The following is a 23,974-nucleotide window of genomic DNA, read 5'->3' on the forward strand; positions in this document are numbered from 1 at the left end:
CTGCGCCGTCGTGCTTCTGTCTCAGTTGCAGCCCCTTCGGGTTGTGAAACTGAATTCAACATTCACCGGTCCTCCCAACATCTCCACTGCAGCTTCTCCACAGATGGGACTGTATCTCTTTCTTGCAATTTGTTTCTTTTTTGCTGCCTCCAACTGCCAGATTTTAAACTAGTTATTACCTTAGCAACTGTGATCTTCATCCAATCACAGATTCCCCCCTCTCCCACCCTGCAACTTAACAATAGACAATAGGTGCAGGAGTAGGCCATTCAGCCCTTTGAGCCAGCTCCGCCATTCACTGTGATCATGGCTGATCATCCCCAATCAGTACCCCAAGCTTGTCCTCTCGCTCCTGCCGTTCTTATGAATGGCCTTCGATCCAAAAAACATTCACCCTGTTTCTCTCTCCACAGCCGCTGCTTGCACCTTAATGCTCTTCGAGAGGCCCAACACCTCCTTCTTCCTAATGTCAAACTGCTCTTGCATGTTAGCATTCTCCACATTCATCTCTCTGTCCTTCCCCTTGGTAAAAAAAAAAAACAGATTGAGAGTACTCGTTTGGTACCTGGCCTACATCTCCAGACTCCGAGCACAAATTCCCTCCTGTATCCTTGAGCCGTCCTACCTTCTCCCTGCTTACCCTCTTGTTTATAATATAAGTACTAAAAGCTTTGGGATGTTCTTTAATCCGACTTGCCAAAGCCAATTTGTGGCCCCTCCAACCACCCACTTGAGTTCTTTCCTCCAATCTTTATATTCCTCAAAGGCCATGTCTGATTCCAACCTCTTAAACCTTGCACACACTTCCTTTATCTTTTTGACCAAATTTACAAGTTCTTTGGTCATCCACGGTTCCCTTACTTTGCCACCCTGATCCCTCCTCCTTACTGGAACCTGGCGGCTCTCAACGTCAATCAACTGGCGTTTGAACAAGGCGTGTTGATTAACACGGGTTTCAGGGGCTATGGGGAGAAAGCAGGAACAATGGGAGAGATAGATCAGCCATGATTGAATGGCGGAGTAGACGTGAGGCGAATGGCTAATTCTGCTCCTATCATTACGAACTTCTGAACAACTCCCACATTGCCAGATGTGACCCCCCACGTGTCAGTTCTAAACCCCGATCACACAAATCCACCCTTAAGCCAAGTAAGAATTTTAAATAGGCAACACTGCTCACGAGTTACCAGGGAGATCTCAGATCCACAAGCTGCAGATTAATGCAAGATGTTATATTTTGGAAGGTAAAATGAAGAGAGGTGCAGCTCTAATATAAGTGCAGAACCAAGTTATCTGGCACATGTGTGCACAAAACTTTAGAGATACAGCGCGGAAACAGGCCCTTCTGCCCACCGAGTCCGTGCTGACCAACGATCAGTAACACGAACACTATCCTACACACTAGGGCCAATTTTTTTTTTACAACTTACCAAAGCCAATTAACGTCTGGCACTGCGGTAGAGTTGCTGCATTACAGCGCCAGAGACGCGGGTTCGATCCTGACTATGGGTGCTTGGCAGTACGGAGTTTGTTCCTTCTCCCCGTGACCACGTGGGTTTTCTCCGGGTGCTCCGGTTTCACTGTACTCGGTATGCGTGACAATAAACTAAACTAAACTAAACATTGCTCTGGTCTATGGCAAATGCAAACTTTGTCTATCCAACATTTCCCATAAGATAACCCTCCTATTCCAAGAATTAGTTGAATCAATCTCCTCTGAACAGCATCTGGTGTATTAACATCCATCATTGAGTAAGGAGAGCAATGCTGTACTACACACTGCAAGTGTGGTCTCAGCAATGTCCCATATTACTGCAGCATAATGTGTAAGAAGGAACTGCAGATGCTGGTTTAAACCGAAGATAGACACAAAATGCCAGAGTAACTCAGTGGGACAGGCAACATCTCTGGAGAGATGGAATGGGTGACATTTCGGGTCGTGACCCTTCGAGACACAAGGTTAATTCCCGGGATGGCGGGACTGTCATATGCTGAGAGAATGGAGCGGCTGGGCTTGTATACTCTGGAATTTAGAAGGATGAGAGGTAATCTTATTGAAACATACAAGATTATAAAGGGTTTGGACATGCTAGAGGCAGGAAACATGTTCCCGATGTTGGGGGAATCCAGAAGCAGGGGCCACAGTTTAAGAATTAGGGGTAAGACATTTAGAATGGAGATGAGGAAACACTTTTTCACACAGAGAGTTGTGAGTCTGTGAAATTCTCTGCCTCAGAGGGCAGTGGAGGCCTGTTCTCTGGATGCTTTCAAGAGAGAGCTAGATAGGGCTCTTACAGATAGTGGGGTCAGGGGATATGGGGAGAAGGCAGGAACGGGGATACTGATTGTGTGATCAGTCATGATCATGGGCGGTGCTGGTTCGAAGGGCCGAATGGCCTACTCCTGCACCTACTGTCTATTGTCTATTCAAACCCGAAATGTCACCCATTCCTTTTATCCAGAGATGCTGCCTGTCCTGCTGAGTTACTCCAACATTTTGTGTCTATCTGCAGAATAAGCTTGTGGAATCAAATTCAAATACATACACCTCTTGTATTCATTTCTTCTTGCTAGAATCATCAACATTCCCAATTACTTACGGTACCTGCATCCTAATCTTAAGCAACAAACCTGTACGGCTTTGGAGTGTGGGAGGAAACCGAAGATCTCGGAGTAAACCCACGCAGTCACGGAGAGAACGTACAAACTATGTACAGACAGCACCCGTAGTCAGGATCGAACCCTGGGCTGCAAGCGTTGTAAGGAAGCAACTCTACTGCTGCACCACCGTGCCACCAAAGGTTGTTGACATGGATCTAAAGCCTTTGGTTTACACAGGAGTGTCAGGAGCCATAGCCGGCTGCGAATCTGTGGAATTCTCCGCCACAGAAGGCAGTGGAGGCCAATGCACTGGATGTTTTCAAGAGAGAGTTAGATTTGGCTCTTAGGGCTAAAGGAATCAAGAGATATGGGGGAAAAGCAAGAACAGGGTACCGATTTTAGATGATCAGCCATGGTCATATTGAATGACGGTGCTGGCTCGAAGGGCCGAATGGCCTACTCCTGCACCTATTTTTCTATGTTTCTGTTTTTTCTCTGTCTAGAGGTGATTTCGGTGCTGACCAGGATTTGCCTCTTGTTTTCGTTTAGAACAATGTGCTCTTTAACGTTGGAACAAATTGCTACCAGCTTCTTGACACTGCACCTGAAGGGCCAAAATCAGTTCAAAACAGGCACTTTCAAGAGCTTCCCACACTCTTTGAACGCACAATTAATAACAGATGTGGGAGGGAGGTCCGATGGTTTGAAATCTGTTTTAGGTATGAAATAGATGCCACGCATTAAATATGTTTCTAGTCACCGCTGATTGATTTCCACAAGATAGTATCAAAAGAAAATATTACAAATGCTGGAAATACTGAATAAAAACAGATAATGCTAAAACAAGTCAAGCAATATCTGAGGCGTGGGGAGAGAAACATAATTGGCACTTCAGGTCAACAAAGTTACATCAGAACTGCCAGAGGAAGTGGTTGAGGCAGGAACAATAACAACATCTACAGGACATTTGGACAGGTACATGGTCTGTCCTGTCTGACAGGGTCTGAAGAAGGGTTTCGGCCCGAAACGTTGCCTATTTCCTTCGCTCCATAGATGCTGCTGCACCCGCTGAGTTTCTCCAGCATTTTTGTGTGCCTTGGACAGGTACATGGACAGGAAAGGTTTGAAGTGATATGGGTCAAATGTGGGCAGGTGGGACTAGCTTAGGTGGGGAATCTTGGTCAGCAGGGACAAGTGGGGGCCAAAGAGCCAGTTTCCGTGCTGTATGACTCTATGATATTTTTACACAAGGTAGTGCAGATGCTGATTTATAATAATTTGAGGGAGGACATTCTTGCCATTGAGGGAGCGCAGCGTAGGTTCACCAGGTCAATTCCCGGGATGGCGGGACTGTCATATGATGAAAGAATGGAGCGACTGGGCTCGTATTCACTGGAATTTAGAAGGATGAGAGGGATTCTTATAGAAAGATTATTAAGGGATTGGACACGCTAGATGCAGGAAACATGTTTCCGATGTTGGGACCAGGTGTCACAGTTTAAGAATAAAGGGTAGGCCATTTAGAACTGAGATGAGGAAAAACTTTTTCACACGGAGAGTTGTGCATTTGTGGAATTCTCTGCCTCAGAAGGCAGTGGAGGCCGATTCGCCGGATGCATTCAAAAGAGAGTTAGATAGAACTCTTAGGGCTAATGGAATCAAGGGATATGGGGAGAAGGCTGGAACGGGGTACTGATTGTGGATGATCAGCCATGATCACGTTGAATGGCGGTGCTGGTTCGAAGGGCCGAATGGCCTACTCCTGCACCTATTGTCTATATATCCATGTATCCATGGAAAAGACACAATGTGCCAGAGTCACCCAGCGGGTCAGGCAGCATCTCTGGAGAACATGGATGGGTGACGTTTCACCTGAATAAGAGTCCCGACCCGAAATGTCACCTATCCAGGCTCTCCAGAGATGCTGCTTGACCTGCTGAGTTACACCAGCACTTTGTGTAAATTTTGATTTTATGACATTAGGGTCTTGGGAATTCAAGACTGTATTTGACAATTTCTCTGATTTTGCTCTTTCGATGGCGGCAAGCTGGAAATTAAGGGGGTTGGGAGGGTGGGGGGGGTACAGATTCTGTCGGGTTCTGATAACTCCTCTGACTGCGTACCCTATCTATGCCTCTCATAATTTTATAAACTTCTATCGAGTCTCATCTCAACCTCCGATGTTCCAGAGAAAACAACCCAAGTTTATCCAACACTGTAGCCGACATCTTCTAATCCATGCTGCATTCTGGTGAACCACCTCTACAAAGCCTCCACATCCTCCCTGTGAAGGGGTGACCAGAAGTGCATGCAATACTACAAATGCGGCCTAACCAAAGTCCTATGGAGCTGCATCATGAATGACAACTCCTATTACATAGACAATAGTGGTGGCACAGTGACCCAGCGGGTAGAGTTGCTGCCCTACAGCGCCAGGGACCCGGGTTCGATTCTGACTACCGATTCTGTCTGTATGGAGTTCGTACGTTCTCCCCGTGACCATGAGAGTTTTCTCCGGGTACAGCAGGCAGTGAAGAAAGCAAATGGCATGTTGGCCTTTATTACAAGAGGAATCAAAAATAGGAGCAAGGAGGTCCTTCTGCAGTTGTACAGAGCCCTAGTGAGACCACACCTGGAGTATTGTGTGCAGTTTTGGTCCCCTAATTTGAGGAAGGACATTATTGCTATTGAGGGAGTGCAGCGTAGGTTTACAAAGTCAATTCCCGGGATGGAGGGACTGTCATATGCTGAGAGAATGGAGCAGCTGGGCTTGTACACTCTGGAGTTTAGAAGGATGAGAGGGTATCTCATTGAAACATATAAGATTATTAAGGGTTTGGACACGCTAGAGGCAGGAAACATGTTCCCGATGTTGGGGGAGTCCAGAACCAGGGGCCACAGTTTAAGAATAAGGAGTAAGCCATTTAGAACGGAGACGAGGAAACACTTTTTCTCACAGCGAGTGATGAGTCTGTGGAATTCTCTGCCTCAGAGGGTAGTGGAGGCGGGTTCTCTGGATGCTTTCAAGAGAGAGCTAGATAGGGCTCTTAAAAATAGCGGAGTCAGGGGATATGGGGAGAAGGCAGGAACGGGGTGCTGATTGTGGATGATCAGCCATGATCACATTGAATGGCGGTGCTGGCTTGAAGGGCCGAATGGCCTACTCCTGCACCTATTGTCTATTGTCTACTCTGGTTTCCTCCCACATTGGAAAGTCTTGCAGGTTTGTAGGTTAATTGGCTTCTGTAAATTGTCCCTAGTGTGTGCAGGATAGAGCTAGTGTGAACAGGTGATCGATGCTCGGCACGGACACGGTGGGCCGAAGGGCCTGTTTTCCATGCTGTATCTCTGTAAATAAACTAGTCCCTAGGGGTGTGTGCAGGGCCTAGAGCAAATAAACGTGTGAACAGGGTGCGAGGCCATCGATGCCTCACCGCCATTCAATATGATCATGGCTGATCATCCAACTCAGTATCCCGTACGGATCCCCTCGGTGGGAACTGGCCGAAGGGCCTGTTTCTCTGCTGTATCACAAATCTAAACGACCCATCAAAAGCTTCAGTAACACAATTCAGTAACAAGGCTGCGGCCCTCAACCCGATCCAGGCCAGGCAGAGAGTGAGTTACCAGAGACAGACAGGAGCCGCTGTTCTCCGCACCCTCCGGCCACAAGTCGCCGCTGCCGACGGCGGGCAGATGTGAGGCACATCTGGCTCAAGAGATGCCATCACCGCTCCACAACAAATTCCTGCTCGCTGCCTCTGCTGGCCGGGAGGGGTTCCTGACACCTGCCCTTCTCTTTTGTCACCCGGTGCATCACAGCGAGGTGTTCTATTGTCTGAGAGGGAGTTAGATGTGGCCCTTGTGGCTAAAGGGATCAGGGGGTATGGAGAGAAGGCAGGTACAGGATACTGAGTTGGATGATCAGCCATGATCATATTGAATGGCAGTGCAGGCTCGAAGGGCCGAATGGCCTACTCCTGCACCTATTGTCTATGTTTCTATGTCTATGAATATTGCACAATGCCTGTGTTTCATACATTGCTTCTCAATTTAACTGATTTACCCGAGAGATTTTCACACAAAGGGTGGTGGGTGTATGGAACGAGCTGCCCGGGGAGGTGGTTGAGGCAGGGACTATCCTAATCTCAGCACCAATGCAGGCTGCTGCTGATCGTTGCTGCAACTCTTGATGCGGCCTCCAGCCCAATGCAGTTCAACCAAACCTCACACTTGATGACTGAGAACTTCCATGTGAAGGAAGGTGAACTGCAGATGCTGGTTTACACCGAAGATAGACACAATATGCTGGGGTAACTGAGCAGGACCAGCAACATCTCTGGGGAGAAGGAATGGGTGATGTTTCGGGTCGAGACCCTTCTTCAGGCCCAAAACACCACCTATTCCTTCACTCCAGAGATGCTGCCTGTCTCGCTGAGTTACTCCAGCATTTTGTGTCTATCATCGACCGAGAATTTCACCTCCGTTTCCTTCGGCGCAGAAGCAGGGACATAAGGGTGGTGAATCTGTGGAATTCTTTGCCACAGAAGGCTATGGAGGCAAAGCCAGTGGATATATTTAAGGCAGAGATAGATAGATTCTTGATTAGTACAGGGGTCGGGGTAATGGGGAGAAGACATGAGAATGGGGTTAGGAAGGAGAGATAGAATGGCGAAGTAGACTTGATGGGCTGAATGACCTAATTCTGCTCCTATCATTTATGATCTTTGTGACCTCCCATCCTTGTGTTTGTCCGGATCCCAGATTCCTTGGGAACATTCTCCTGCCCGCTCCCAAAATGTCAGCACCCACTCATGCAATACTAACACTTGGCAGTAGCTGGGAGAATACAGCTTGTACTGTGGTGTCTTCCTGTAGGAAGTGGCTGCTCAGATTGCACCTGCTGGGCTACATGTCTGGCAGCTGCGAGAACAAGCACTACGTCAATGGGGATGACTGTGCCAAAACTGACAGTACCATTACAAAGGAAACAAGACAATGATGTTCAATGTTTGTCATAATGAAAGCTCTCAATATTTCTGCAACCTTTACAAACAGCTTTAGGGTGAATCACAATATTCTTTAAGTTTCGTTTTTGTTTTGGAGAAACAGGATGGAAACCGGCCCTTCAGTCCACTGAGTCCACACCGACATCAAATCACCCGTTCACACTAGTTCTATGCTATCCCACTTTCTCATCCACTCCCAACAAGTTAGGGGTCATTTACAGAGGCCAATTAAACGACAAACCCGCACGTCTTTGAGATGTGGGAGAAAACTGGAGCACCCGGAGGAAACCCACTCAGTCACGGGGAGAACACAGACAGCATCCAAGGTCAGGATTGAACCTGGGTCTCTGGAGCTGTGTGGCAGCGACTCTAGCAGCTGCAACACCGTGCTGCCCGACACCATTAAAACCATTTAACATACCGTTACATATCGATAATGCAATTTACAGACCCAGAGATGTGGAGTTATAGCAGAATAATTGTATGCTCGCTGCTAATCAGGTCTGCAACAAGTGACTGGGTCTGTGGTCATCCACTGGGAGTTACCTGCTCAGGCAAGGTGAAGCTGGTCCCCGCTTGAATTCCAGTCGCCTGCCTGGTGTCCTCTCTGCCGTTGGTCCCGGCGATGTGGGATGGCACCAAGTCGTAGGCGGAGGCGTCCTGGGAGGTCTCCAGCTGATCTTCCTCCTCTCCGTCACCCTCACCGTCGCTGTCGATCCCCAGCAGATCGAGGCTGAGCCTGCGGGATCAAAGAGCCGGGATGAGGACGGGGACACAAGAAACTGCAGCCGCAAGACGAGGACTCAGGAACAGCTTCATCCCCAGAGCTATCGCTGCTCTGAACCGGCCCTGCTGAGTCCCCCCCCCCCCCCCCCCCCCCCCACCCATGAACTATATTCACGCACATCGACCCAGCACAGACATATTTGCACTTTAGACTGTTTTACTGTTTTTTTTTATAAATCATGTTTCTTGGGGTATCTAAATTTTATTAGTTATTTAAGTTATGACTATCGGTTGGAAGCTGCATACCAAATCTCGTTGCACCTATGTTCAATGACAATAAAATATATTATTATTATTATTATTATTATGTTGATGGTGACTTCGTGCGATCGGAATGGTTGCTTGGAAGCTGGCGGAAGAGACTCAAAGAAACTTTCAAAGGGGAACCGAAATAACATCTGAAGAAAAGAATCTGCGGGACTATGGGGCAAGAACAGCGGAAGTATGTATGTCAATACAGATCACCAGATGGGCTGCAATATCGTAGAGTTATTTGACTCATTATGAAACGGTAGTTACCGTAATTGTTAGAATACATTGTCATCCAAGACACACGAAATGCGTGTATCTGCCACTGATGAGTTAGTCAGGCAAATAGGAAGATAAGGACTGAAGAAATAGAAGCAGAATGCTCCATTCACTGTTCCTTCCCAGTGTCTCTTACTCCAGCATTTTGTGTCTATCTTTGGGGTGAACCAGCTTCTGCACCTCCTTCCTACTGGTGGTCTATTGAAGTGTCACCCTGGTGGTCTATTGAACAGCAAAGAAGGTTGCCCAAGATGGCCACAGGATGTAAACGCATTGGGGAAGTGGGCCAAGGAATGGCAGATGGAATTGAACTCGGACAAGTGTGAGGTGTCGCACTTTGGTAAGTCGAGCTAGGACAGGGCTTCCACAGTAAATGGCTGAGCCCTGGAGAGCGTGGCAGAAGAGAGAGAGACCCAAGGGTTCATTGTCCCTGAAAGTGGAGACTCGGGTAAACAGTGCAGTGTAGAATGTGTGTGGCATGCTTGCCTTCATCTGTCAGGGTATTGAGTACAGGAGTTGGGATGTCATGTTGCAACCACACAAGTCGTTGGTGAGACCATACTTGGAGTATAGTCCATAGGTCTGCTCACCTGGCTCAAGGAACGTTGTTATTGAGTTGGAAAAGATGCAGAAAAGGTTCACAAGGATGTTAGCAAGACTGGGGGGCTTCCATAACAAGAGGTTGGATTGTCTGGGATTTTTTTTCCCCCTGGAGTGCAGGATATTGAGAGATATCCAAAATAAGGTGAATGGCATAGTCTTTTTCCTACAGCTGGAGCTTCTGAAATTAAGGGACACACATTTAAAGTGAGAGGAGAAAGATTTAATTTGAGGGATAACTATATCACACTGAGGGTGGTGGGTATATGGAATGAGGTTCTCGGGGTATCTAAATCTAAATTGTATTAGTTATTTAAGTTATGACATCGGATGGAAGCTGCATACCAAATCTTGTTGCATTTATGTGCAATGACAATAAAATATATTATTATTATTATTATTATTATTATTATGAGTTGCCGGGGGAAGCAATAGAGGCAAGCACATTTTCAGTACAATGCGTAAAATACATTTGTACAAGTACATGGATAGGAAAGATTTAGAAGGATTTGGGACAAATGCTGTCAAACGGGATGCGCTTGGATAGACAACTTGGTCGGCACGGACAAATTGGGCCAAATGGACTGTGTCTGTGGTGTGTAACTATATGAATGATGAATACAAGTGATTGTTTTTCTTTTTCTCATGGCAGTTGGATGTTTACATTGTCACTCATGTTAAAGGGGCCAGATACCACCAACCTTCCACTCAAGTCCATGGACAGAGTGTGGAAAAGATTAGAGTAATGTCAAAGAAACACATGGGGAAAATCCTCGGGAAGAAGTTGGTCTTCGCTTCAGTAGGAATAAACGTGCGATGTAACAGTCACATTCCCATCACCTTCAATGGAAGCAACATTTGGAAATGGATCACAATACATGGAGCTACCATGTTACATATGTTTCACTTCCAATTAAAGGACAAATTATCCAGGTGCATGTATTCTTAAAAAGAATTAAAAATAAATATTGACAATGGAGCACACACAGCATCACTTCATCCAAGTTGCGACCATTGTGAAAAAGACAAACATTTGCCCCTGACACGGTTTAATTGTATCTGCACTCCCAAATCCTTTCATCTTCCACAGCTTCTCTCTTGCTATTCAGAAAATATTCCAGCTTTGAGTCATACACCATGGAAACAGGCCCTTCAGCCCAACTTGCCCACCCCGACCAACACGTCCCATCTATACTGGACCCACCTGCCTTGTGTTTGGCCCAAATCCCTCTAAACTTGGCCTACCAATGTAGGACTTTTCTGGATTCAAAGCAGATAGCTTGACCCGATATCAAACTTCATCCACCACAGCCTTGTCTGATCATAGACTATAATGTTCCTTCATAACTCCCCACTTCACTCCACATAATTCGCTCCATCGAGATTACCCTAAGGGGCTGTCCCACTCTACGAGGTAATTCAAGAGCTCTCCCGAGTTTAAAAAAAAAATCAAACTCGTGGTAAGCACGTAGAATGTACGGAGCGGGTACGTCGGAGCTCGGGGACGTCTCTTAGCGGCTCGAAACGCTAACGGCAGGTACTCGGAAAATGTGGTAAGCTCATGAAGACTCGTGAAGATTTTCCAACATGTTGAAAAATGTCCACGAGAGCCCCGAGTACCTACGAGCGGCCATTACTGTAATTCTCCGAGTTTGAATCAGGGGAAACTCGGGAGAACTCTTGAATCAGCTCATACAGTGGGACAGCCCCATTAGTATCGTTAAGAGTGCTTAATTGTCATATGTACTGACAGAAATGAAAGTCTTACTTGCAACAGAGTAACTGGCCTGTAAACACAATACACATCGATAATATATAACAAAATCAATAAATTAATAACCCCAATATTATCGTCTACAAATTACTGAGGGTAGCGAATCATCCTTTGTTCTACACACAAAATGTATATTGTACAATAGTTCACATCCAACTTCTTTGAAAATTGTAATAAGGAGGAACTTACACCAAGGACAGACACAAATTGCTGGAGTAACTCAGTGGCATAAAGTGAGTCACTCCAGCACTTTGTGTCTATCTTTGAAAATTGGTTTGACTGATCTCAGTAGAACAGAACTTCTATAGATTTAAGTTAACAAGTGTACATTACAAATTCATCAGCTGAGTAAAACAATATCCAAGTCATTGATAAAACAGAAAAGCTGAGGCCTCATGACAAATTCCTCTGCTGCACCAGATAGCTGGCAATCTCCGTACATCCCCCTCACCATTAAATGCTCAGATACACCAGTGTACAACGAAAGACTTGTCCGCTTTCCAGTTCCAAGACGGGGAATGGAGGATATGGACCATGTGCAGGCAGATAAGAGTGGGTCTTGGCATCATGTTCGGCACAGACATTGTGGGCTGAAGGGCCTGTTCCTGTGCTGTACTGTTCCATGTCATGACGTCATAGAGCCATAGGGTTATACAGCGTGGAAACAGTCCCATCTAAACTTGCCCACACCGACCAACATGCCCCATCTACACTAGTCCCACCTGTCTACGTTTGGCCCTTATCCCTCTAAACATGTCCCTTCCATGTACAGTACCTGCCTAATGGATTCTTAAACGTTATGATAGCACCTGCCTCCACTATCTCCTGCGGCATCTCGTTCCATTCACCTATCACCCTTTGTGTGAAAAAGTTACCCTACAGATTCCTATTAAATATTTCCCCCCCTCACCTTAAACCTATGTCCTCTGGTTCATGATGCCCCGACTCTGAGCAAGAGACTCTGTGCGTCTACCCGATCTATTCCTCTCACGATTTTGTACACCTCTATATGATTGTAAATTGTCTCTAGTGTGTGTAGGGCAATGTTAGTGCGCAGGGTTGGCTGGCTGGCACGGTGGGCCGAAGGGCCTGTTTCAGCGTTCTATCTCCAAACTAAACTAAAATAGCACCCCTCATCCTCCTGCGCTCCAAGGAATAGAGTCCCATCCTGCTCAACCTCATTCTATAGCTAGATGTACCCTGACATTCCAAAGCAATTTCTAGTGAACAGAGCAAGGTTTGAGGTGCTGCTCGTGTGGTAATGGATAGGAAAAGCATGAGACAATTTGCACGACATCTATTTCCCATGTTTGCCTGCCCACATCCCCCCCGCCCACATTGGTGGGGTGAGTGACTGCAATTTCCTGCCAACTCTGCCAGTCAGACTGATGTTACAATCCACATTGCCACAGCGAGCGTGGTAACCATTCTTACTAGTTCCGGCCCAACTGTTTCACTTGCAGAGCCCAGAACCTGCCTCCACACAGCCCCCAAACCCCATGCTATCTGAATCACGGCGGTAAATCCGAACCTTTGCAGCTGGTGGAATCAGTCCCAGACCTCAATCAGTCTTGACAGAGGCAAGATGGATGGATGGATGGCTGGATGGATAGACTCCTTCTTCTCAATGACCAAACCTATTGCCTAGAATCTTACAGCGCGAAATCATAGAATAATAATGCAATGAAAATGTTCACTTCAGTTTAGTTTATTGTCACGTGTACTGAGGTACAGTGAAAAGCTTTTGCGGCATGCTATCCAGTCAGCGGAAAGACAATACATGACTACAATCAGGCCATTTACAGTGTATAAGGGAATAACGTTTAGTGCAAGGTAAAGCTAGCAAAGGCCGAATAAGGATAGTCCGAGGGTCACCAAAGGGGGAGATACTAGCTGTAGAGATAGATGGTATATGGTAGTAAATGAAGAATTATTATGGGATTCAACGAGGGCCATTAAACCTGTGCTAACTGTAAAAGAGTCTAATCCCACCTTCCGCTCTAGGATCTTTGCTCGGTAGCCCCGTAAATTACTAATCTTCAATTGTACAAAACGGTTAATTAAAGGATTAATGCTAAGGATTTCTGTATCCTTTCCAGCAGTTTATACCAGACCCCTACCACCACCTTGGTGCTGACCTTTTTTAAATCTCCTTCAAATGATACCAATTAATTTTAAATATTTGACCCTGGTGTCAGACCCCTCTGCTGATGGGATATAAGACCTTATTTACCATGTTTAGTTTTGTTTAATTTTGTTTGTTTGTTTAGCATTGTTTAGTTTTTGAAACATAGAAACATAGAACATCCTCCACTGCCCTGCCCCTGCCAATCCTCTTTGTCACCTGTTCAAAATTACCTATCAAAGTCGTGAGGCACCAATTCTCACGCACAAAGCCATGCTGACTAGCCCTATTCAGCTCTTGCCTGTCCAAATGTTGAAACAGGCCCTTTGGCCCATCGAGTCAGCGCCAACCAACAATCCCCGTACTCCAGCCCTATCCTACACACGATGGACAATTGACACTTTTTATACTGAAGCCAATTAACCTACAAATGCACCAAGGATGAAGCTGTCACGGGGAGAATGCACCAGACAGCACCCGTAGTCAGGATCGAACCTGGGTCTCTAGCGCAGTAAGGCAGCAACTCTACCGCTGCGCCACCCTCCGAATCCCCTCAGAATACTCACCAGTGATGTCAGCAGTTTGTCGTTCCCTTGCTTGTCCTTGTTGCCCTTCCAAAATATGAATCTTCTTTCCTTTTTAAATAATCACGACTACTGTCTGCCTTCACTACTTCAGCAGTTGTGCTTCAAATAACTAAATGCAATGACCTGACTGAAGATAGACACAAAGTGCTGGAGTAACTCAGCGGATCAGTCAGCATCTCTGGAGAAAATGAAAAGGTGACGTTTTGGGTCGAGACCCTTCTTCAGTCCGACCTTACTGTAAGTCGTTGTAACTCTGACTACATCACAGCCTTTAATGTTTTTCTTTTTTTATATTCAGTGTATCGACCACATGAAACTGAAAGAATTAAAAGGGAAGCAGAGAGAGAAAGAGAAAGGATGTCCTTGTACAACCCGTGAAGGGATTCCTGGTGATGGTGTGTTGTAATGTTGGAAAGCTGGCGACTAACAGAACCACAACAAGATCCCACAACACAATGTGATCATGAGCTGAGTTATTGGGATGATTTCATCTGGGGGGTTAAATTCAGGCTGAGACTCAAGTGAGAGCACCCCTGGTCTTCCATGAAAAATGAGCTCGCATTTTAAAATCAGGACCCGGGTTCTATCCCGCCCACCTGACCACAATGGGTTTCTCCGACATCTTCGGTTTCCTCCCACACTCCAAAGACACACAGGTATGTAGGTTAATTGGCTTGGCCTATGCATAAATTGTCCCTAGTGTGTGTAGGATAGTGTTAATGTGCGGGGAACGTTGGTCGGCGCGGACTCGGTGGGCCGAATGGCCTGTTTCCAAGCCCCATCTTTAAACTAAGCTAAACTAATGGAAGATGGGTACAAAAAGCTGGACCAACTTATGCCCCTGTCCCACTTAGGAAACCTGAACGGAAACCTCTGGAGACTTTGCGCCCCACCCAAGGTTTCCGTGCGTTTCCCGGAGGTTTTTGTCAGTCTCCCTAGCTGCTTCCACTACCTGCAACCTCTGGCAACCTCCGGGAACCGCATGGAAACCTTGGGTGGGGCGCAAAGTCTCCAGAGGTTTCCGTTCAGGTTTCCTAAGTAGGACAGGGGCATTAGGCAGCAACTCTACCGCTGTGCCACCGTGCCTCCCACTGTGCTGCTCCATCACGCTCCAGCAGCGCTTGAATGGGAGCAGTCTCCAACTATATCCTCTGGTGTTCACTTGGTGGTGGTGGGTGATTGAAGGATTAGGGGGCAGGGATCACACAAAATGCAAGCATGGCTTCCGTTTATTGTGGGTCACCCCAGGAGAGGTATACGGCCCCAACGGAGGAATTCAATGCGGATTCACCAGCGATGCACAGACACGCACCTTTTCAATGAGCAGTTTTGTGTTCTCTTGGGTTGAGAAGATTATAAGGTGATCTAATGAAGCTTTGTTTTCATCTGATTAAGAGCATTTGTTTGGATAAATAAAGAGAGAACATTTCCGTAGATGATGTAGATGGAGGGGAGGGTGGATGAGACAGAGAGCTAAATAATCAAATGAAATAATTTGGAATTAAATAAGCAGTAATTTAGTTTTTGTTTAGTTTAATTTAGTTCAGAGATACAGCGTGGAAACAGGCCCTTCGGCCCACCACCAAGTCCGTAATGTCCAGTGATCTGACACTAAGTTGTGCAGAGGTGAAACTTTAAGGTATAACTGAAGATAGACACAAAATGTTGGAGCAACTTAGCGGGACAGGCAGCATCTCTGGAGCGAAGGAATGGGTCAAGACCCTTCTTCAGACTGAAGCGTCACCCATTCCTTCGCTCCAGAGATGCTGCCTATCCTGCTGAGTTACTCCAGCATTCTGCGTCTATCTTCGGCTTAAACCAGCATCTGCAGTTCCTTCCTGCACATTAAGGCACAACTCTTTGTTGAGATATTTGTGTTACTGTGGTCGTCCTGATCCAGATCTATGGGGGGTCAGCGTCTGTATTCTGATGTAGGACGCAAGAACAAATGGTTCGGGAATGGAACAAAATGGCGAGAAGAAGCAATGAATCCATCAGAAAGCAGTTTAACATCAGTTTATATGGCGATAATCCCTGTGTATAATATAGAGAACAGCCGAGCCTGTGTTTATCTTACATGGTAACTGGAGAAGCTGTGAATGTTGTAGAGAATTGATGCATTGTATACACGAGAAGAAAATAGGAGATGCTATATAATACAATGGGAGAGATCAAACACTGTATATTTCAGGTGATGTAGCGTAGAGTTGCTGCCTCATAGCGCCAGAGACCCGGCATCGACCCCGACCTTGGATGCTGTCTGTGTGGAGTTTGCACATGGGAACAATTGGGCTTTCTCCGGGTGCTCCGGTTTCCTCCCACATCCCAAAGTCGCGCGGGTTTGCAGGTTAATTGGCTGCTGTCAATTGCTCTCTGGCGCATAGGATGCAAAACTGAGATAACATAGAATTAGGTTCGTTTTTTTAGTTTCGAGATACAGCTTGGAAACAGACCATTCGGCCCATCGAGTCCGTGCCGACCAGCGATCCCCGCACACTAACACACGCCTACACTCACTGGGGACAATTTACACTTATTCCAAGTATACAAACCCAAGCCAATTAACCTCCAAACCTGTACGCCTTTTGAGTGTGGGAGGAAACCGAAGATTAGTGTGCAGGTGATCGTTGGTCAGTACGGATTACGTGGGCTGAAGGGCCTGTTTTCATGCTGTAGCTCTACACAAAATGGCGGCGGCGCGGGCACACCGCGACGCCCTGTGTCTCCCTAGAATGGGAAAAATAGCATGACTGCCAATCACCCCCCCCGGACACTTATTATTTTTTTTTTTTATTCAAAATCGTTTGCTATGTCGCTCTTCAAAGGAGATGCTAAATGCATTTCGTTGTCTCTGTACTGTACACTGACAATGACAATTAAAATTGAATCTGAATCTGAACTAAACTAAACTAAACTAAACTGAGAATGTCACACCATATATATTATAGAGTGGCAGACCATATATACTATTATATGTCATTTTGTGGATATTTTGGGGAATATCTTATATTGGTATCGGAAATAATAATCCCGGAACGATATAGCAAACAGCAATCCCTGTGAATGTTACAATGGGTAACGAATGATGGATTTGCCAATGTCCATAATATGCAGATACAGGATCAAGGAAATAATGTTTAGTACAAGGTAAAGTTTGATTAAAGATGGTTAGAGGGTCTTCAATGAGGTAGATGGGAGGTCAGGACCGCTCTCTAGCTGGTGATAGGATGGTTCAGTTGCCCGATCACAGCTGGGAAGAAACTGTCTGTGAATTTAGAGGTCGGCATTCTCAACCCTCTGTGCCTCTTGCCTGATGGGTGAGAGGAGAACACGTAGCAACCGGGATGAGGCTGGTCTCTGACGATGCCGGTGGCCTTGCCGAGCCAGCGTGAAGTGCAGATGGAGTCAATAGAAGGGAGACACAAAATGCTGGAGAAACTCAGCGGGTCGAGGCAGTATCAATGGAGAGAAGGAATTGGCGACGTTTTGGGTCGAGACCCTTCTTCAGTAGAAGGGAGGTTGGTTTGCGCGATGATCTGGGCTACGTCCACAACTCTCCGCGGTGTCTTGCGGGCTTGGATGGAGCCGTTCCCAAACCGATTTATTTGTTTAGTAGCCTAGTGGACGCATGGCATGAAGGGCGGAATCCTAGTTCTGACAGTTCTGTTCTGTGTCACAAACATTGCCAGAAAGAACACATCCAATTTCTTAAACCAGGCAACTGAATTGAAAATATTTTTTTTCCTTCAACCTCTCCAACGCTAGTTATTTACTCCCTTCTCTCTTGTAGGTCGGGTCTACAATGAGATAGAGTCTCAGCACAATGCCTGCCCAGCCATTCTGTTGCAGGGTGTCCCACTGCGCACCTCAGTCATCTCTCAGCTATGATCACATTGAATGGCGGTGCTGGCTCAAGGGGCCGAATGGCCCACTCCTGCACCTATTGTCTATTGTCAGCTCAACACCCTGACATTCCCATCTTCCGACATTGGTTTCACGAAGGTGGCTTGCTGTCCATCTACACTTCTCTCCCTCCCTCTCCCTCCCCCCCTCTCTTCAGACTCTCTTTTGACTTCAGAGACACAGCCTGGAAACAGGCCCTTCGGCCCACCGAATACTTGCCAACCAGCAATCACCCTGGCACTATCCCACACATTAGTGACTTACCGAATTAACCTACAAACCTGTAGTATGTCTTTGGAGTGAGGGAGGAGCACCTGGAGAAAACCCACGTGGTCACAGGGAGAACGTACAAACTCTGTACAGACAGCACCCGTAGTCAGTATCGAACCTGGGTCTCTAGCGCTGTAGGGCCTCTTTTGCCATCCTTTCCCCCCTCCCCTCCCCCCCCAAGTAAAGTAACAGTTTATATACAGGGCAGACCTGGACAGTTTCTGATCTCGACCCGAAACATACCTATTCCCTCTCTCCAGAGATGCTGCCTGTCCCGCTGAATTACTCCAGCATTTTGTGTCTCTCTTCCCTTTTTTTTTTAAGTAAGTTTATTGGCCAAGTATTCACATACAAGGAATTTGCCTTGGTGCTCCGCACACAAGTAACAACATGACATCCAGTGAAGAAAACACTAAACATTAATAATAATAAAACATTAATGATAAAACACCGTTGATCAAGCATGCGAACCAACAAAATACCAGATCAAAGGGAGGCTACAGATTGTTGGCTGTTGAGTAGAGCAACTACTCGTGGAGAAAAACTGTTTTTATGTCTGGCTGTGGCAGCTTTGACAATCCGGAGTCGCCTTCCAGAGGGAACCAACATCTGCAGTTCCTTCCTGAACATAAAGACTGAGTTTTCTTATGAACACAACATCAATGGAAGGAGGAGACTTTACACCTTTGAGAACATTGTTGGCCAGGCTTGGCCTGCAATTTTATTCGCTGCTCTCAGTGTGTAGTCTGTCAATGCAAAAGACAAAAACCCTCAGAATTAACACCCCCCCCCCCTCCTTCCATAAACAACTCTGTCGCTGTTGGCTTCATCCACTCTGATTACTTTTCATCCCAATATATATTTGGTTGTGCTGTTTAGAAGTTGGCAATGTTTAATGCACTTCTACCGGTTGTTTATAGTTTCCCCATTAGACTGGCTAATGTTGCAAGGGAGTCTTTTTTTTAAGTTGTTTCTCCAGCACTTGTGGAAAAGAGAAGTAAGCGGTCCCAGGTGGCGGATTTAAAATGCACGACTCGGTCGGAAAGATAGACACAAAGTGAGGAGGAACAGCGGGTCATAGAGCATCTCTGGAGGACATAGAATGTGCTGGAGCGAACTTTCTTCAGACGGGTGACAGGACAGACATGGAGCTCTGACAGGATCATAGACAGGCGGAGGCAATTGCACTTTTCGGGTTTGCCCGTACCTTTCCAGTTCAGACTGAGGGAGTTCAGATGTGACCCTTGTGGCCAGGGGATCAGAGGGTATGGAGAGAAGGCAGGTACAGGAGCTTCTGACACCATGATCAAATCCGGTCAAGAGGGCCGAATGGCCTACTTGCACTTTTCTATGTTTCTATGTTTCTATTTTTCCCAAATGCAAACACGGACACAAGGAAACTGCAGATAACCAAATCCAAACACAGGACACAGGACAGGCGATATTTCGGGTCGGGACCTTTCTTCGCGAGAGGTTGTCCCGATCCACGAGGTGTTTTGTCCATTCCGTCCACGGATGCTGCCTGACCCACTTGAGTTCCTCCAGCACTTTGTGTTCTGGTCCTTCATCGGGTCAGGACCCTTCTTCAGAAGAAGAATCCTGACTCGAAACGTTGCCTGTCCATTCCCTCCACAGACGCTGCCTGACCTTAAAAATAGCAAAATCAGGGGATGTGGGGAGAAGGCAGGAACGGGGTACTGATTGGGGATGATCAGCCATGATCACATTGAATGGAGGTGCTGGCTGGAAGGGCCGAATGGCCTACTCCTGCACCTATTGTCTATTGTCTATTGACCTGCTGAGTTCCTCCAGCACTTTGCCTTATAATTAAATGCAAACTCGTCGACCTGTGACATCAGACAGGGCAAAAACTCGGGAAATGGTCACCCAGCCAAACTGAGGAGAGGGCAATAGGAATGAATTAACCCTGGTCTATTACCCTTTTACTGCCTGCCCCTCCAAGCACAACAGCTAACAAGGACAAACAGGGGCAGGTTTTAAATGCTGGCTGCCCACACTGAAAGGAAATACTGAAAGGAAAAAAATAAATAAAAAAATTCACACCTCGTCTGATCTGAGATAGATTAAATAGGCAGATTGCAATGTGTATAGCAAACTGAGCAACACACAAAGTGTTGAAGGAACTCAGCAGGTCGGGCAGCATCTGTGGAGGGAATGAACGGGTGACATTTTGGGTCGGGACTGTTCTTTGGTCTGATTGTAAAAGGGGGGGGGGAGAAAGATGGAAAAGAGAAGTGGGGGCGGGACAAAGCTTGGCAAGTGATAGGTGGATACAGGTAAGGGGATATAGGTTGGTGGAGGGGGCCTTGCGTGAGAAGTGAAGGGTGGGGGATAAAGGGGAATGGGGGTCCCGTGGATGGGAGACGTGTGCACGATAAACGGGGAAGGAGCAGGGTGACTGGGGTGGGGGTGCTGGGAACGGGTGTGCATGGGGGTGTAAAAAGAGAAAGGCAAAGGAGAGAGAGGTGCAGATATGACAGATTTATAATTACCAACTTATAATTTTAGAATTGCCATGCATTCCAAAGAATGTTATTTCACAGTGTTCAGGAAGTGAACTGCAGATGCTGGTTTATACCAAAGATGGACACAAAATGCTGGAGTAACTTCAGTCTGACAAAGGGGCCCGACCCGAAATGTCACCCGTTTCACCTCTCCAGAGATGCGGCCTGCCCCGCAATGTTACTTCCCACCCAGTTATGTGACATATAAGATCAGAAGATCATGCCCCAGGTCAAGAAAGTCAATATTGATGAATATGCTACAGGAGCAGTGGGAGATAAAGAGACAGTGAGGCTTTGACAGGAAATTAACCATGGCTGCCGGAACTCACGACCACCCACAGCAGTGCCATTGCATATAGTTTGGTGTAGAGATGCAGTGTGGAAATGTGGCCTTCGGCTCAGCGAGTCTGCATCGACCTGTGATCATCCCTACACTAGTTCTGCCCAACATACTAGCGACAATTTACAGAAGACAGTTTACCCTGCATGTCTTTGGACTGTGGGGAAGAAACACAATCCATCTCCAGTCAGTGGGTGGTGAATCTGTGGAATTCATTGCCACAGACGGCTGCGGAGGCCAAGCCAATGGATATTTTTAAGGCAGAGATTGACAGCCTCTTGATTAGTACGGGCGTCAGGGGTTATGGGGAGAAGGGGTTGAGAGGGAAAGATAGATCAGCCACGATTGAATGGGGGAGTAGACTTGCTGGGCCGAATGGCCTTCACCTGCTCTAAGAACTAATGAAAACCAGAGCAAACACGCAGAAGGCCCCATGGGAGCTCCGTACAGACCGCACGCGCCCACAGTCAGGATCGAACCCGGGTCTCTGGCCCTGTCAGGCAGCAACTCTACCGATCCGTCACCGTGCCGCCCTTAACCAGAAGGGTGCGAGTTCGAATCCCGCTCCAAGGCAGCAATTCTACCGCTGCGCCACTGCGCCACCCTTATAAATGTGCAACGGGATGACCATTTGTGAAAGTGCAAGGGTTTAAAATTGCAGTCGTGCAGAGCTGGAGGTGATCACAGAGATAGGGATAATATTTTACGGATAAGGATTCCAGTTGTTTTTGGACTGGTGCCAATGTTGGTCGGTGAGCGGTGGGTGAGCAGAGAACCTGGTGTTGGACAAGACACTGGGAGCAGTGTTGTCGATGACCTCCAGTTGCTGGGGGGTAGATGAAACATCAGCATCCCAAACCCAACCGCGGTACAGGGCAACTGCTGCAAATAGTGCTCAATAATAAACTCGCATAGATTAAATAAATAGGAACCCGAGGGGTAAATATTTCACACAAAGGGCGATTGGCACATGGAACGAGCTGCCGGAGGAGGTAGTTGAGGCTGGGACTACTGCAACGTTTAAGAAACATTTAGACAGGTACATGGATAGGACGGGTTTAGGGAGATATGGGCCTAGTGCAGCAGGTGGGACTAGTGTAGATGGAACACGTTGGCCGGTATGGGCAAATTGGGCCTGTTTCCACATGAGGGACTTTATGAGTCTAAAAGTGAGCAGATGAATGATGCTGTGAGGATCCTGACTGCAGTCCTGGCTGAGGCTGAAGAGATTTGGCAAATGACTGTGCGGGTCGAACGAGGTCCACTTGTGAGTCACTAAGTGCCGGATGAGCAAGCCAGTGGTCCACGCAGTTCCGGGCTCTTTATCTGCTCTCGGTTAAACGTCCACGAAGCTGTGAGGACGAGGGTGGAGCAGCAGCAACAATCTTAGTTTTACTTCAGTTTAGTTTAGAGATACAGTGCGGAAACAGGCCCTTGGGCCCACCGCACCGACCAGCGACACTGACACTCGTTAGGGACAATTTATACCAAGTTAACTAACCTACAAACCTGTACGTCTTTGGAGTGTGGGAGGAAACCGAAGGTCTCGGAGAAAACCCATGCGGCCAAGGGGAGAACGTATAGACAGCACACGCAGTCGGGATCGAACCAGTGTATCTGCTGCTGTAAACGCTGTACTCTACAACTCCACCGCCGTGCCACCCCTGAATCTTCTCCCATGTTAACAGGGCAAGCTATGACCCTGTCCATCTTCAGCTGGGCCTGGCCTGGTTTATGGTGGGTTGGGCAGTTTGTGGACTGCACTTGGGGGGCCTTGCGCACGGACGTTAGACTCTGCTCGACTGAAACGTCTGATGTCAGCAAGTTTCCGACGTTGGTGGAAAAGTTCACAAGCCACCGAGCAGCTTGCCAAACCACCGTAGTCAAAGAGGCAAACATAAATACCCACTGGGAATAAATACAGCGTTGGCAAACCTGGTGAGGTAGACATTCGACACCCTCATGTTCACGCTCACACCCACACGGACAAAGGCAAAAGCACAGTGTAAGGTCTGGATAGAGTGGCCATGGGGAGGATGTTTCCACTAGTGGGAGAGTCTAGGACCAGAGGCCGTAGGGTGAACTCTAATATTCTTTAATTATTTAATGATGCATAAAAATATATAAAATTATGAGAGGCATAGATAAGGTAGACATTCAGAGCCTTTTTCCCAGGATGGAAATATCAAATACTAAAGGGCGAGGTGGAACAAGTGAGGGGCAAGTTTGTTTTGTACGCACAGTGTGGTTGGTGCCTGGAATGCTGTGCCAGGTGTGGTGGTAAAGGCACATATAATAGAGGCATTTAAGAGGCTTTTGGATAGGCATATTGGGATTGACAGATTCATAGAAACATAGAAACATAGAAATTAGGTGCAGGAGTACGCCATTCGGCCCTTCGAGCCTGCACCGCCATTCAATATGATCATGGCTGATCATCCAACTCAGTATCCCGTACCTGCCTTCTCTCCATACCTCTCTGATCCCCTTGGCCACAAGGGCCACATCTAACTCCCTCTTAAATATAGCCAATGAACTGGCCTCAACTACCCTCTGTGGCAGAGAGTTCCAGAGATTCACCACTCTCTGTGTGAAAAAAGTTCTCCTCATCTCGGTTCTAAAGGATTTCCCCTTTATCCTTAAGCTGTGACCCCTTGTCCTGGACTTCCCCAACATCGGGAACAATCTTCCTGCATCTAGCCTGTCCAACCCCTTAAGAATTTTGTAAGTTTCTATAAGATCCCCCCTCAATCTTCTAAATTCTAGATCAGGGTGTCAAAGGTTGTGGGGTAAACGGCAGGAGACTAGGGTTGAGAGGAAAAGATACATCAGCCGTGACTGAATGAATGGCGGAGGAGGCTCGATGGGCCGAATGATTTAATTCTGCTCCTGCATTCTGCTCCTACTGAATCTGAATCTGAATTAT

At 46.9% G+C, this 23,974-nt stretch overlaps 1 protein-coding gene across 2 annotated transcripts in view; it reads right to left on the reverse strand.

The window, feature by feature from the left end:
* Positions 1-23,974, reverse strand: part of LOC129711101 (rho guanine nucleotide exchange factor 18-like) — a 144,399-nt gene that overhangs the window by 75,664 nt on the left and 44,761 nt on the right. For both annotated transcript variants that reach the window (XM_055658497.1, XM_055658496.1), the window contains one exon: positions 8,157-8,349. In XM_055658497.1, coding sequence (XP_055514472.1) covers positions 8,157-8,349 — 193 coding nt within the window. The remainder of the gene's footprint in view (positions 1-8,156; positions 8,350-23,974) is intronic.

The sequence above is a fragment of the Leucoraja erinacea genome, chromosome 29 (assembly GCF_028641065.1).
Source record: "Leucoraja erinacea ecotype New England chromosome 29, Leri_hhj_1, whole genome shotgun sequence".
In the NCBI taxonomy this organism is placed as follows: domain Eukaryota; kingdom Metazoa; phylum Chordata; class Chondrichthyes; order Rajiformes; family Rajidae; genus Leucoraja; species Leucoraja erinaceus.